This window comes from Acanthopagrus latus, chromosome 7 (assembly GCF_904848185.1).
Source record: "Acanthopagrus latus isolate v.2019 chromosome 7, fAcaLat1.1, whole genome shotgun sequence".
Lineage (NCBI taxonomy): Eukaryota > Metazoa > Chordata > Actinopteri > Spariformes > Sparidae > Acanthopagrus > Acanthopagrus latus.
The window spans coordinates 19,621,456-19,637,368 of NC_051045.1; the positions used below are offsets into that span (position 1 = coordinate 19,621,456).

Consider the following 15,913-nt stretch of genomic DNA (forward strand, 5'->3'; position numbering starts at 1 on the left):
CTGTAAATCTAAATTAAATTAACAGGTTTTAATGACTTAAGAATTCATTAATAGAGTGTTTCTCCTGATGTGGAAATCATATCCACATAATGGACTGTTCAGCAAACCTATAATGACACTTGGATCCTCTGACAGAGCGTGGAGCATCGTGTTTTGTCGCGGGACCCCTCAACGGACCTCGAGTACAAGCAGCCTGACTCGGGCCTCTCGTCCCCAAACACCACCATGCCCCCCGCTGGCCAGGCGGCACACTTTGAAATCAATTCACCATCCAGCTCCCTGTCCAACTACGACTCAGCCAACTCCAGCCAGTCCAGCACCGGGGAGAAGAGGAGCAGCTTAACCACGTCACGGGGCCCGCCCACTCAGCTGAACACTGTTGCACACACAGGTCTGAAAAAATAATTCACTTTTTACTCTTAAGACTCAAATTTTGTGATCCATCCAGGTGACTAGAAATATATTTTGATATTTTCCATGAGTCCCAACTCTGTTTCTAGACTGAAATTTCAAAGGCTGTCAAAAATGTTTTATGAGGGATCTTCTATCTTGAGTTATTTACCCACACATTCTTGATGGCTGTTAATTTTATATGCCGAGTCCTGTGCCTCAGAAACAGCAGAACCCTCAGCTGTCTCTTGATGTGGACTGTACTATGTCACAGGTGCATGTTATACTGGTGCTGCACCCTAGTGGTCTGAGTGCATATAGTTTGCTTTGAATAGAGAATCAGAGTAAGTTGTTTCTCAAATGTTTAACGGTTAAATTAATGCTTTGTTTCGTTCATTTGAATCATCAGTACACGTGTAAGAAACCCAGTAAGTCTACATTAGCACACCTGCATGGGCCGTGTTTTTGTCACAGGTGCAACGGAGTCGGCCATTTCCGACATGCAGGCCTATATGGACATGTTAAACCCAGACATTGGCACTGATCCGCCAAAGAAGAGTGAGATGCCTGCCGATGCCGCCTCCAAGCCCCCGCCCCCACCGACCTATCCACCCCCACTTCCCCCACAGACTCCCCCAGCGCCCCCTCCGCCTCCAAGCTACCCGGCGCCTCTGCCCCCCAAGGAGCCGTCGTCCGCCGAGTTCCTGAAGGTGAAAGGCAACTTGCGGCACGTGGAGCGCAAGAGCAGCAAGAGGGAGGTGAGTACAGTGGTGATGAGCTCCAAACATGAATCCATTTATAAGTCGATATGCTCATCTTGAGGGAAATATCTCTTGAGAATTCCTGCAATTCCCTTTTATTTTGGAACAGTAGTCAAACAGTTTTATTGTGCAGAAATAAAGTAGTTTTGTGACTCCGTGACATGATGAATGATATGGAAAATCCCTACGAAGAAGAAGGATCAAGTGTTTGGGATAAATTGGTCATTCCCTGCCATTTTTTTCTCCCGTGTCTAATCAGTTGGGATGTTACCCTTGTGCATCAATGTGCCGTGTCAGGGTTCCCACAATGGTGTTATTGTATTAGCATGGCTAACGAGGCTAACAGAGATGCTCATTACCGTTGCAGGTCCTCTGGGTTGTCACACACAGTGGCTGTTGTGATGAGTTTGCTCTCAATTCCAGTAATTAATCTGGCTTCAGTTCACTCAAAAGAAGTGTGTCAAGAGCTGACAGGAGGAGGAATTCAAACCAGCCTCGACATTAGTTTCACCACAGCTTCTGGTGGTTCACGGCCGCTTCGCAATACATTAAAACTGGTTGTGAAATTGTTTAGAGAACATTGTAATTACGGACAACGATGACCAAGAGAGATGAGAGATCACTTTCACCTCATGAAGAATTTATATCCTGATTGTTACCATGTCTCCTCGTATGATGACAGCAAGACACAAGCCTTTCTCTAGTAGTATGACCAAAGTTGCTTTAGCTTCATTGTTACACGTAGACAAATATAACAAGATTGAAACAACAGTTGTTTGAAGCACAACACAGTAATTGACACCTGGTGGACCATCCTGGTCAGCCCAGTCAGAGGTTGAAAGTGCTGCACTGTTTCTTTTAAAGGCGATATGAAGTCAGGGATTAGCAGTAGCAGCTGATTTGCAGGAAAAATCCATCATTCAGACAGAAAGACAGAGGGTGTGTGTAGAGATCCTCTATGCAAAGTATGTTGTTTTTAGTTGGTATAAAGTCCACAGGTAGCTATAGTGCCCAATCTCCAGGGTGAGGACACACACACACACACACACACACACACACACACCATATTTGGGAGATGTTTTTAATTAGTGCCACCCCCTCTCCTCTCTCCACCCGCCGTCACCCTGGTACCCAGGTGACCAGCCCAGGGCGCGCCCTCATTAACAATGTAACAAAAGCCAGCGCTCTCAACACATGCGCACATGCATGCACACAATCAAGATCAGCGTGTACCATATACATTGGGAAAAACAATCTGCCTCGGGCGCCATAGTAACAGGGAACAGTAACCTCATCGGGGACACAGCCGATCAGATGGACCGGTCTCGCAGCCTGTGGACGTGTTGCAGGTTGGTGTGTAGAAAACGGAGGAGGAAACCTGTTGACTGCAGGCTTAAGCGAAGGATGCTCCGACTTTGTTTGTGCTGTGGTTGTTTATGACTGTATCACCTTTCTCTGCTGCTGCTGCTGCTGCTGCTGCTTCCACTTGCACCTCGTTTGTCTGTATTTGATTTGACTGAAGTCAAATGTTTCGTGTGGAGCTGCCACACAAAACCTTCGCCTCTGACGTTTCCTTATTGTTTAAATCTACGCCACGAAAGCTGGACTTTGGAATCTCACTCATGATTAGTATATTTTCCACCCTTTTTTTTCTTCGCTGCTAATTTGAGGCACTGAAGGATAGAATATTCTAATACTCCTAAAGCCTGAGAGATTTGAGTGCGGTCGGCCATGCTGAGGGCAGCACCTGGGTCTTTGTGTTTTGCATAGGAGGCAGTGGACAGGGTTGGGGAGTGGTTGTTCGGCGGACTGGTGGTGACATCATTGCCACTGCTGCGGCCGGCCTGATAGGTTATTGATGAGGCCTGTGGGTAAAGTGAGAGGGCAGGTAGAGTGACAGGCGCAGCGCTGAGCGGAGAGGACGTGACGCTGTGGATTTGGTGACAGCTACTCCCTGAGCTCTGCTGGGTTTTGTGGATGAGGCTCTGTGGAGACCGGAGGAGAGGATTCTGAAACTGAGGTAAGGTGTTCGGGCGAGCAAGAAAGCTTTTTTTTTTTTTTTTTTTTTTTTTTTTACCAGAGCAAGAAAGTAATGTAACATATTATTGTTATTATAGATATAAAGGTTTTACAAGTAGCTTTGTGTAATTCGGCTGATCTCCAGGTTCTGGAGCTGTTTGAGCTGCTGTGTGGTTGGAGACTGAAAGTGTTGCATCTGTTGCCATGTTTTTAACTGTGTATTTTTCCTTGCCTTTATTGCTGTGGCGTACTTGCTGTTGAGCACGCATGCACCTCTTTATTCTGTTTAACCTGACAAAGCCTACCTGTGAAGCACCTTTTAATAACCTGAGGCTTTTGCAAAACCACATGCAAATATTCTGAACTATGGCGAACCGCAACCTTTTGAGCAACCCTTTGCCATTGCATACAAAATCATTAGACTGTAAAAACAATGATATAACAATGACTTTATGCTGACAGACAGATCCGTGTGTAAAGGAGAGGAAGGCTGGCTGTGTGTGTGTGTGTGTGTGTGTCTGTGTGCATGTTTGAGCGTACGTACGCTTTGTACATTTGCTATTGTCGGTCCACCTCCCTGGAGGATGACAATCAAACCATCTGTAGCGCTCCCCCGCTCACATTACCCTCCCACCTGATGAGTGCTCAGGGACCAATTCTTTGACAGCAGACATGAGTCAACAAAACGAAACAGGCTCATAGGAACTCAGAACATGACACCACAAAGGAGGAGAGGTCAGGGGTCGGCTGTCAATTATTTCCGCTCACACTAACAATGGACAATCTGCTTGATGTCTGAGGTCAGGATTTTGTGAAAAGTCATAGCGTCTGTAAGCATTAAGATGTAAATGAGCGCAAGTCTGATGCTGGTGTCTGTAGGCAAAGTAACGATACATTTTGCTATGATGGCTAAGGCATGCTTACAGTTGACAGCCTCCTTGTCAAAAAGATGAGGATACATGGGGCTTCCTTTTGCACATTTGCTCACAATTGTATAGATTTTTCTGTCAGAAAACACTGATTCCCAGGAAAAAAATGCAAAGTTTTTGTGCCAAGCACTACATGCAAATGCAAGGCTCTTTGCATTAGGAAAATGTATCCACAGATTGACCTGAGATGCATGTTTGCCAACCATCATCTTATCCACCACTTAACTGAAATACATACAGTCATCACAATATGGCAATGAGTGCAATTTCCAAAGTGCTGAAGCTGTGATATGTTGATAAAAGTAAAAAATTAGTGTGACTGAAGTACTGTTGAGCTGCAGAGATGCAAGTCTTGTTCTCTAAATGTAGGAAAACACCTGTGTTTGGTTGAGGGTTAGAATTTCATAGATTTTTTTTTTTTTTTCAGTGAAAATTAAAATTGTCGTGCAAAAAATGATCATTCTCGTATCTGTGACATCACTGTGATAGGAACTTATTCACTGAGCCTGCAATTGCAGCATACAGTGGAGACTCTCTGATTGACAGGGGTTAGAGATCCGGCCTTTACAGCTCCAGTTGTAGGAGATAGAGGTCAGAGTAGAAAGTTAGTGACCTCTGATCCCGCTCTGTGGACGGGAGGGCGTGAACTCTCGTGGTCTTTGGCCCTGAGGTCTTCACATGAAACATAAACGCTAATGTTTTACTGGAACTGAATAAAAGCCTTGTGTGGTTATTCAAATAAGGCTGCTTTGGTCACACATGAGAGCTAATCTGGCAACAAAAGCTTCTCAATATGTCTTACAGAAGTTAATTCCAAAAGCACTGTTCAGCCATTTTTAAACCATTTCCTGCCTTTCACCGCTCAGTAATCCTAAAACATGTTTGTGATGTCCGGTTATATCCTCGTGGTTTGTCTCTATTTGTTTAAATTAATGCTTGTTATTTTTGGTAATGAATTGAGAAAGTGAGGTTAACCTTCTGATTTACCACTCAAACAACAATGTTTCTGTTATTTTGTCAGCTAAATATCCATGTTTGTAGCTTATGTTTGAGAATGTTTGAGTTTTGGACAGTGAAATCTCAGAAGCTCATTTCACTTTGGACTACTGATAATTATAGTTTTTTCAGTAATGACCAATATCCTGATTGTTTTCTTGATTGTTTATTTTTTCCTGTATAATGTCAAAAAAGGCCCCAAAAAAAAGTTGAGAGCCCGGGGTGACATCTCCAAACCCAAATATATTCAGTTTACGCTCAGATGAGACAAACAGTGGCAGCAAATCATCACATGGAAGCAGTCGGCACCAGGGATTGTTTGGTTATTCAAAAATCATAAGAGTGGACAATTTGCTTCAGACAGAACTTGAGAAGAACTCAAAGAAAAGGAAGAAATGGTTAAAAGTGTATCAAACAAATATTAGGGCAGGGCAATATGGCTGTAAATATAATATTGCAATATTGTTATTGTGATGAATGATATACATATCGTTCGCTTGAAATCTCCTCAGATACACTTAAAAAATAAATACTAGGTATGGACCTTTGTTTGACCAAATTCAGCAATATCAAAATTGCAACAATATTGCAGGGATAACTACTGGTGACCAATAAATAATCATCAGAAATGCGGACGTAATAACTTCTTAATAAAATCCTCTCTATGTCACTGCCATTGTTTCATCTCTTCAGCAGCTAACTCCAGGAGAAGGCCACGACAAACTGCGGCGTGTCGACTCAAACAGGAAGTCGAGGAGCTTCAGCAAGCAGCCCAGCACTGGGGACTATTACAAGGCCCTGGGCAGCGACGCAGCCGAGCCCCGCGGCAGCAAAGGCATGGCGCCCAACGAGGAGGTGAGCCAGTGGTTTACCTGTGGTTGATGATGGCACCAACATGCTCAGCGTTATTTGCCTTTGGATATTGTAAAAAAAAAAAAGCTGTCACACAACAGTGAGTCTGTATCTCTCTGTTCTCCCCTTAATTAGCATAAATAAATAAGCGCTGACCTGATGTTTGAGAGGAAGCAGTACTTTAAAGCTGTAAATGTTTATTTTGTTTTATTATGTCATTCATGGTGTAGCATGGAAACACACATATTGAGATATCGGATGGTGTTTGCTACAATGTGTGCATTTGTATTATAAAAAATAAAAAAAACACGTTGGTCATAATGTAACACGTGTTTACAGCCAGTCACATGACATCAGCTCATAAAAAGTCTCCTCACAAACTTAACAGTCACGTCCATTTGGTATAAGGCAGCTTTGTTCATCAGGGCAGCTCATTTTAGACGAGGTGTGATATTACTAAGTTGCTTTTTTACCCACTACATTAAATTACAACATATAGAGTATGTACAGAATAGTATCCGGGTTGTATCTCTAATGAATATTGGTGTAGGACGTTTCAGTTTAGTATACTGTGCGCTCGTTGTCTTGTCGAGGGTTGTGGGCCCCTTTTTATATAAAAAGCTCCTACCCAGGGCGAGCTGTAGCTTCCTTACCGATGGTGCGTTGGCATTGGGTTACCACACCGGCGGCTGTATTTGCCTGTACATTATGCCACTCAGCATGTTACATAATCTTGTGTCCTCTTGAGCTTTTGTTTGCCACCTCATGCAAACAGCCGCCTCATTTCCATTGCCTCTTGAGTCTCCACCCTGCTGTGTAAACTGTCCAAGAACCTACAATGGAACAAACGCAGGACAATCCCAAGAGAGCGCTTAGCAGGAAGTCACCTATGACCAGATGTCCTATAGAAAGAACAATACCACTGGATCTCTTATAATCTTGTTAGAATTCTAGTGTCTATGGCCAAGGATCTGTCGTGTGTACAAGTTTATCTTGTTATATCCTCACAATTTGTCCCCTTTTCCTTTATTAGTGAATTCTTGCCTATTTTTAATTGAAAAGAGGAGGTGATTAACCCACAAACAAGTCCACTGAATTTGTTTAACCTTGACATTCACACATGGGAAAACACTTTCTTAAAATGTAATCCTCAGAAACACTGTGAATAACTACAGTGTATAAAGGCTCACACATATAACATGTAATGGACGTTATTATTTACTTGTTTGAGCTGTAGATGGAAATTATATTTGATTGTAATTTAAGCACTTTAATAAGGCTCCTGCTGACTCTGGTGCTACTTATTACTTTGCTTTGGCTCAGATACCTCAAAAAGACAACAAAAAGAAAAACGGGTCTGATGATATTGAGAATCTTATTCTTTTTTGCTCCACATGAAATAAACAACCTTTGTAATGTCTAAAGTTCTCAATATTTCATGAAGACTTTAGTATCTAGGTTACTGACTTGGGGTAGATTGTGAGCATGACTCAAATTTAAAATTGCTGTTTCTTGTAGCTTCCTCTGATTGTTGTCTTTGTTATTGATATGATATGCAACACAACAGATTTTGTTTTCTCATGAAAGACATTTGAGATGCTACGTTACAAGATAAAATATTCCTGCCATTTTTTGTGCCCTAAAAATTATTTATTGAGATAATTGGTTAAACTACCTGTTTGCTGCCACATACCTCCACAGGCAGCTGAATGAGTAGCATCTGTCAGACTCTCATCACTGTCCCTGGGGAGGTGTTCCTTCTAATCTCATGGGTATCAGGACAAGGGGCGTTCTCGGTGATACGGGGTGCAAGCCGCATTGATCCAATTAAGGCCTCAGTGGGGCCCCTCCTGGTCGCAGAGACGCCCTAGCAGATGGAGCGGCTAATCAACGGGAGCAACGGCACGTGCTGCCAAGACCCATCTGGACACAGCCCCCACACCCAACTCTCTGGGGGGTTTGAAAAGTAAAGGGGGGGAACAATGACGAGCACGCGTCGGAAGAATAAAGGAGGGGTGGGGTCGAGTTAAATGTCATGGTCCATTAATTTGCCTCCAGCAGGGTTATGGCACGCTTTCAGAGTGTGTCAGACACGTGTGGCCGGGTGAGGGGAGGGTTAAATCACTATCACTTGCAGTGGCAGATGGCTCCTTCCCCTCTGTTTTCCCTCGGAGTTCCCCCTAGAGATTAGGGCATATTAGCTCTGTTATTAGCAATGGGGTATTATGTCTTTTATGAGTTGATTAAATAAGGCAGGAAGCAGAGGGAGGACACATCTAACAAGGCTGCGCTGCATCTGTCACTGTGTGCAAGAATTTACTGCTCACTCAGCCCAGCAGGAGTTCTGACAGGCATGCCGTCGCAAGGAGGGAAAGAAAGTCACTGTTTCATGTTTACTTATTTACAGCATATGAATAAATAAATAATTAAATGTGTTGTTTTGAGATAATTTTTTTACAACTCCAAAAATGTGTTTTAAAGGAATAGCTTTTTTTTAGTTTATTTTTATTTTTGTCACCAGTATATCTGCAGGTTTTATCCAGCTGGCAAATGGGCGGCAAAAATCCCTTAGATTACAAAGAAAGCTTTGGGAGCATTCAAGTGGACAGTTTTATTTCATGGACCGCCTGTCACTAAATATTGGCCGTCCGACAGTGTGGACGCCAGGAGAAACCCTGCCCGGCTGACTTAGACAAGCTGACTGGTATGAAATGTGACTGATTAATTTCTTCTCTGATCAGGGCTCCGTGTTATTGGAGGAGCCTACCGAAAGCCCCGCCCACAGCTCGGAGAATGGCACCACAGACGAATCGATCCCTCCCCCACCTCCTCCGCCTCCGCCCCCTCTTCCGCCGAGCAACCCGACGCCAACACCCCCTCCGCCTCCTCCGCTGCCCCCGGAGACGCCAGCCGCCCAGAATCACTCTACCAGTTGCAGCTCCACCAACCAGCGACGCCCTTCATCCTCATCCGGAAGTGAGTGTCGTTTAACTTTCTTTACTTTCTCCCTCCTTTTATTTTTTTTGTTTCCCTTCATTCCCTTCTTTTTTTCTGGCACCAAACTTCTCTTAAAAGTTATTGAAAAAGGAAAAAGGGAGCACATTTTTATTACGGGTACATTATGTACATTAACTCCTAGAAGCAGGGCATCTTGTTTTAATGGCCACAGTGTAATCCCACTGGGTAAAGATAAGTTGAGTCTGACCCTTGCATCCTAAATAACAGATTATAAATTAATGATGGAGGGCTACCATTACCCTGAGAACTGGTTTAGTGTTCAGCCATTTCCTTAAGTGGCCCGCGCTGCCCTGGATGCCCCCACATGACAGTGAGCCTGTTCTACTCGCAAACAAAATCTTAACTTTCGTGTGATATTGTGAGTCTTGAAAATGTAAGTCTTCATTGTGGGGTTTGACCAGTGCAATGTCTTTATCTAAGATACGCAATCTAAGTCCCAGAATATCACCCATCAAGCTTTGAAAATGTAAAAGTTTGATCAATTTGATTATGCCCAATTAAATGTGTGATCCCGTCAAAGTTTAAGCTTAACTTAGTATTAATATAATTTCTCACAGCCATGTCTCAAAGGACTTCTAGATTATTATAATTCAACCACAAGACAGGAAGCTGAGAAATGAATTATTAAACATTACATAACATATAACAAACATGGAAGCCAATTAAGCACAGCCATCATATAATAGAAACCCAAACAGCTTGTTGCACACTGCAGACTTTTGAACCTCATGGCAGATGAGGAAACCGTCCCAATGTTAGAAATGTTTATCACAAAATGGGTAAATGAGAGAAACCTTGGGCCTGTCAGATCGCATAGGGATCCAAGATGGCTGGGCATGCAACATGTGCTCAGACATCAAGCAGCAACATAAAGAGCAACCTTTGTTTACTTTTAGGTGAAAATGAACAATATTGTTGTGATGCAGTTGTAGTCCTGTTGTGTGTGTCTGCTAGTACTGCCCAATCTCTCCCCATTAACCCCTTCATGTACAGTTCATGTTTACATGTTCCTTCTTTCACCTGCTCCTTCTCCACTTGTTTCTCTCCTTTTTTGTGTGTGTCTTTTTTTGTTTTGTTGTTTTGTTTTTGTTTTTTTTGTCCTCACCGCTGCTCTGTCAAGGTGGGAATTTGTCTGCCACTCAGACAGAGGGAGGGGCGCCGAAACAAATGAAGAGTAAGTACAGACGGTGAAACGGCTATTATTTTAAAAACCATAACATAGAGTCTGAAGCAGTCATTTTTTTTATTTCAATCAGAAGAAAAAGCCCTTTGTTTAGTTTAAATGGAAGAACTGTGTAGACGGCTTCCATAACTACACAGACAAAAGAGCAGCACCTGCAGAGAGCTGTAGCTGTAGTCGTCCAGTGAACTTCCCTTAATGCTCTGTTTATTTTCTTATGTTTTAATGTACATTAAGAATTGACCGGTTGCAGTAGAGGGGCTTTCCACTGCGCCACAGACTGAAATACTTCTCACCTGTACTCCGGTTGGAGAATATTCTCTTAACTCAAGAATACAATACAAACAGGATTGGTTAGTTTCAAACAGCTTTTCTGTTAAGAAGCTGGTGAGGAAGCTCATTATGTCAAACAAAGGTTTAAGTGAAGGATCAATTACAGTATTTGGCCTCAGCTTTGTGTCGCTACTGACAGCAGCTCAGGACAATATACAGTAGTTTTTTTTATAAACCAGCAATAAACGCCAACTTAAATAAAGCTGTAAACTATTAATTGTTAAATTTAGGCACCTTTTTACAATCTACCTATTTTATCTTTTCGCTTTGTTCACCAAACATCCAACTGTCTCATCCATTCATTGCCCTGCCTGCTTCCTAACGGTAGGATGGCAATAGAGTACTTAGAGCTAAAGACCGGTGTGTGCTCGCTAATGGCTTGTTTTGCGCTTCAGCGTTAATCAGGCAATAAACGGACAGTGAAGTGGTCGTAAAATTAAAAACCATCAACACGTCTGAGAGCTCATGATGAGTTTACAGCTAGGATGCCTGTTGGGATGACGGCCACAAACCAGGTGGCTGATTGAAATGGCGCCGCAACAATGCAAAAGGCTTTAAGCCCGCTGTTGTTTTCTACTGATGAACAGGAGGAAGAGGATAAGACTTTCTATACTGCACAGGACACATCTTCAACAGAAGTGCTAAGGAACAGCGTGCGCTCACTAATGACATGATACGTTCCAAAGCGTCATTCAGGCAGTAAACAGGCCGTTTGGTGGCCATAAAGATTAAAAGCCAGCAACACATATGAGAGCTAGAGTCCAGTTTACAGCTCAGATGCTCATTGTGATGACGGCAACAAACCATGTGGCTGCACACGGAAGTTCCTTATTGTTTTCTACTGATTAACAGGGCGGACAAGAGCAGCTATCAAACAGATGCAGACGTTATTGAATATCCAACACGGAGCAGAAAACCTTTTGAGCTGAGATGAGGCTATTTGTCAAATGTTCCGTACCTGTCACAGCTCCTGTCACGCCCTCCTTTACACACTCACGGGCAGACCTGCCGTCCACACCCATTGCCTAAACAGTCACTTACACAAACACACAACCTTTGACTCAAAAATGCATGAATACGGAGGTGTATGGAAACAGATATGAGCACACTAGCCTTTTAGCCTTTTGAACGGATCTGGTTGTGGAGCTCTGCAATGACAATCTGTCAGGGGGAGAAATGGGCGAAGGTAGGCTGTATATATCGCCAGAGTTACAACAGAACTCGTGTTTCGTTGAGATTGATTATACATTGAAGTATGAGTGGTTTTTTTACAAGAACTTATTGCACCCGGCAATGTAGATTTATTGAATAATGTACTCAGCTGACCGTAAGTTTAAAGACCTGCGTGTCGTTGTAAAAGCGTGTCAGGGTTCAGCTTCCTTTTTCCTGCTATCCATAAACTTTTAACAGGCTACATTTTGCAGTTTGAGTGTGTGTGATTGTGCACTGTATAGAGCTCGGGGGTTGTCAGTCTCTTTGATCTAGAGAATAAAAGGTGAGACTGAATGCTTGTCATGAATTTGCGTATGGTCATATGTTGGTACCGGTAGTGCGGACTAACAAGCTGGGGATTGAAGGGTGACTGCGTGTGTGTGTGTACGTCCGTGTGTGTGTGTCTGTGTGTGTGTCTGTGTGTCTGTGTGTGCATGTTAATTCCTGGCTGGCTTGCCAATGGCTCGCTGTCACTTCCAGTTACTGGTGATTCCCTTAGATTTCCCCCGACTGCGATGATGGGTCTTTAATAGAAAGCTGCTCTCTCCTCCCCACGAGAGAGAGAGAGAGAGAGAGAGAGAGAGAGGGAGAGTTGGTGAGAGTGAGGAGGGGTGGCAGGCTAGCGAGGCTTTGTGTCCAGCTAGACCATTGTGGTCGACTCAACAGGGAACATTTTTACGGGAGGACTTTCTTTCTTTCTTTTTTTTTTTTTAAATTTCCATTCCCTGAGTAGAAATGAGGGATCAATGACGGACTGAGGGTATTTATTCACCGGAGGTTTTACATTCACTAAAACAGGTGAGGGGTGAGGTAGCGGAGGGTTGTTGGTGTCTTCAGGCCAAAATGTGTTAAGTTAAATGTTGTATAATGTGTAGCTGCTGTAATAGTTACTCGTTGACGTCTGTTTACACTTTTCCACAGACATTTGACTTTTCTGTTTGAATACATTTTTATTTTGGTCATTCATGTGTAAATGTCACCTTTTTAAAATGATGATGCTGTGAAAAACAGTGTATAATATACTTTAAGTGTGGCCTCACATGTAAGCACTACTTTGGCGTGATTGACAATCCAAACTTCTCTGAAAGTGAAAACAAAGTCGCTCTCTAACAGCATTAAAATCAGAGGTCGTAGTTGTTCGCTTTAAGCAGATTAGGCTCCATGTGTGTATATATTTTACCACAGGGCTACTTTTTTTAAAAAGTTCAAAGCTCCGGCGAAGCTTAGCTGTGTGTACGTCAGGTGACACGGTGAAAGAGGCTGTGTGCCTCCTCTCTTTAGGTGCACTGTAGTGAAATAATTTTGAATTTGCTCCTCCCCTAATCCCCTTGCTCTCTGCAACTGTTGCCTATGTGCTGAAATCCCATGGGCTCATTTGCATCCACTTTGAAATGTGTCCAACAGGAGTTTAGTAGCTGGGAAGCCGTTTGTTAAATCCAAATTGTGTCAAGGCATTTTCAGAGAGGCAAAACCTGAACCCCAGTAGTTATAAAGGTGAGGGTCTGAAATCCAAAAAGAAATGCTTATCGATGAGAGACAGTGAGGCTCGGTACACCATAATGACCACTCATCACTGTCCAGCGTTCTCCAGGTCAGCATTGTTACCTGCCTGATGGAATGAAATATTTAACACTGAAATGCCACCCAACCCTTCTCTCGCTCCCTCCTCTTCAGTGTATCTCTCTCACTCTCTCTGTTCCTCTCGCCCTCCATTCTGTCTTTCCTTCGACCCGGTTTCACTTTTCTGCCGCGTCCTTTTGTCCACAGGCACAAAATCTTTCAACATGATGTCCCCCACCGGCGACAACTCGGAGCTGCTGGCAGAGATCAAAGCAGGGAAGAGCCTCAAGCCCACACCTCACAGTAAAGGCTACACCACCGTGTTTTCCAGCGGCGGACCCAACAATGTAGGTTCACGGCCTTCCTCCAGTGCCTGTGATACATGTACACAGCAGACACTGAAGAATGCAGAAGTGCTCATTTTAGAAATTCAGCCCCAACTTTTGCAGATACTTGTGCCTCTTGGTCTTCAGAGGATAATTCAACATATTTTGGCATCTAAATGACTAATGGGTACAAAAGTTGGAATCGATCAGTAGAGCTGCACTACCTTCAGTGTAATCCTTGGGGGCATCTACGCCCATCGAATTATGTCCACTAAAAGTGCTTGTTTTTGCTGATGACAAGCAAAGTGTCTGACATCAAAGAATCCCTTAAAAGAGTAAGATCCTTTTTGTTGAACCAGAAACAACCATGTCATGTTTTCCTTTAAAGCCACCAGACTCCATCCGACCGTTCCACAGTGATGTTGCCTCACAGAATATGGAAGTCGCTGATATTCCGGTGCCTCGTTTGGTTTGTTTGTGTGGTTGTGTGACTTTGGTGAACCAAACGGTTAAAAACACCAAAGTTTCACGATAAGAAAGTTCACATAAGGACCTGCTTCGTCTGCCTATTTTAGGCAAAAAGAAGCAGTTTAAGTGGACATACTTTGGCCATTTAGGGTTTAAGTAATTTACTAGACCAATTTGAAAATATTCCAGTTTCTAACCTATTAGTCAATTAGACAGCAAATTATATAAAAATACGGCCCAGGCTTAAAAATACTGGAATTACCCTTTATATCAGTCAAGGAAAGAGACAAATCAAGATTAATTTTAAATGATTGATCGCACATTGAGACACTTGGTGATGTCTTTCCGAGTAACAATGTCTCTGACCTTGATGGATACATCAGCCAGTTCATGGAAAATCATCATGGAAAGTACTGTCTGTAGTATTTTTATTTTCATTTCTAATTCTAATTATATAGTTTCACGAAGAAAAACACAGTCTCAAATACTGATTTGTCCTGTTTCTGAAATAAATGCCACATTGCATTGCTTCATTGTAATAGTGCCTCAGTCTATGATGTTGGCATTGGTCACACATCAGACACCGTATAAGTTAAACTTTAGCTACTGTAAAGCTACAGTACTGAAAAGAAAGGCTGACTAGAATAATGTGTCAGAATCTGGAAGAAGTCTTGCCATCTTGTGACACACACATTTTCCTCAGGAATAGTTTTGTCGCGCCCTATGTTCTCCCGTCCATGTGTGTCTTTTATTTTCTCCAGGGAAACACCGCATCTCCACCAGACACGCGCACATCCAGCCCACCACCAAAGCCGTCATCCCCTCCACCATCCAATACGTCACCTTCGGTCACCTCCCCACCCACCACCCCTAGCCCCAGCCCCAGTCCAACTGGCTCAGGTTCCACCAGGACCATGTCGAGCTCTGCGAGCAACGAGCAACTTTCCTCCAACTCTGTGATCAACGGGAACAATGGTGGCGGCGCAGGAGGAGCAGATTCAGGGCGGAAGATGTCCCTCGCAGACGTGGAGGCTCTAGTGCCCACTCATGACGAACAGGGGAAAGCGATCCCTGAATGGAAGAGGCAGGTGATGGTGCGAAAGCTTCAGGTCAAGATGCAAGAGGAGGACGAGCACAAGCGCAAGGTAGGCAAGATGTCGCATGGCTGTAGAAAGGGGCGGAGCTGTTTTGTTGTGTCTTTGCTATCCCATTTGTGATCCCATGAATCTAAAATGCTCGGTCACCACGACCAATATATGGTTTCAGTTTCAAATTACTGACAACACAAAGGGGATAGCTGCTGCTTGGATTTGAGTGTGGATTTTGTGATTTTGAACAAAGAGGATGTATAAATGTATATTTAGAATTCACGCACGACAAGTTTTGCACTCTTTTTGACTTTCCCAACAGTTAGTTGAAGGTGAAACATCCAATTGTAGTCAAGGAAACAAGTTCACAAGTTAATTTTTGCATCTATTCTTATGGTGCCATGATATGTGAAGGAGAGATATTCTGCAATCTCAGATAAGCTGCCTTAGGGACTCGATTACTTTAACTGCCTTTATAATCATCTTCAGAACAAATGCCACAACCAAAGTTATTCAGGTTTTAGTTAGCACATTGAATTTGTTTCACAAATTACTTTTGTTTCTGAATTTGATTATGTGTCTTTAGAATCAATGACATCCTGACCTCGTCGCTTGATGAATAGTCACTGCAGTCTGTCGTAACATTATGTGTATTTAGAAAAGGTATCAATAAGTAATTCATCCTGTAGCAAGCGGAACACTTGTTGGTCCTGTGTAATACAAGAAGGACTCTATGCAATATGTGATTTGATTGATTAAAGTTGACTGATTAATAATGTAT

The 15,913-nt window shown here is 43.1% G+C and overlaps 1 protein-coding gene across 6 annotated transcripts in view; it reads left to right on the top strand.

Moving 5' to 3' along the window:
* Positions 1-15,913, top strand: part of espn (espin) — a 40,353-nt gene that overhangs the window by 14,963 nt on the left and 9,477 nt on the right. For 4 of the 6 annotated variants that reach the window (XM_037105142.1, XM_037105140.1, XM_037105137.1 and 1 more), the window contains exons 6-11: positions 136-391; positions 865-1,148; positions 5,789-5,950; positions 8,689-8,923; positions 13,458-13,597; positions 14,806-15,189. In XM_037105142.1, the coding sequence (XP_036961037.1) occupies positions 136-391; positions 865-1,148; positions 5,789-5,950; positions 8,689-8,923; positions 13,458-13,597; positions 14,806-15,189 (1,461 nt within the window). The remainder of the gene's footprint in view (positions 1-135; positions 392-864; positions 1,149-5,788; positions 5,951-8,688; positions 8,924-13,457; positions 13,598-14,805; positions 15,190-15,913) is intronic. The other 2 variants (XM_037105138.1, XM_037105143.1) reach the window with 1 other exon arrangement.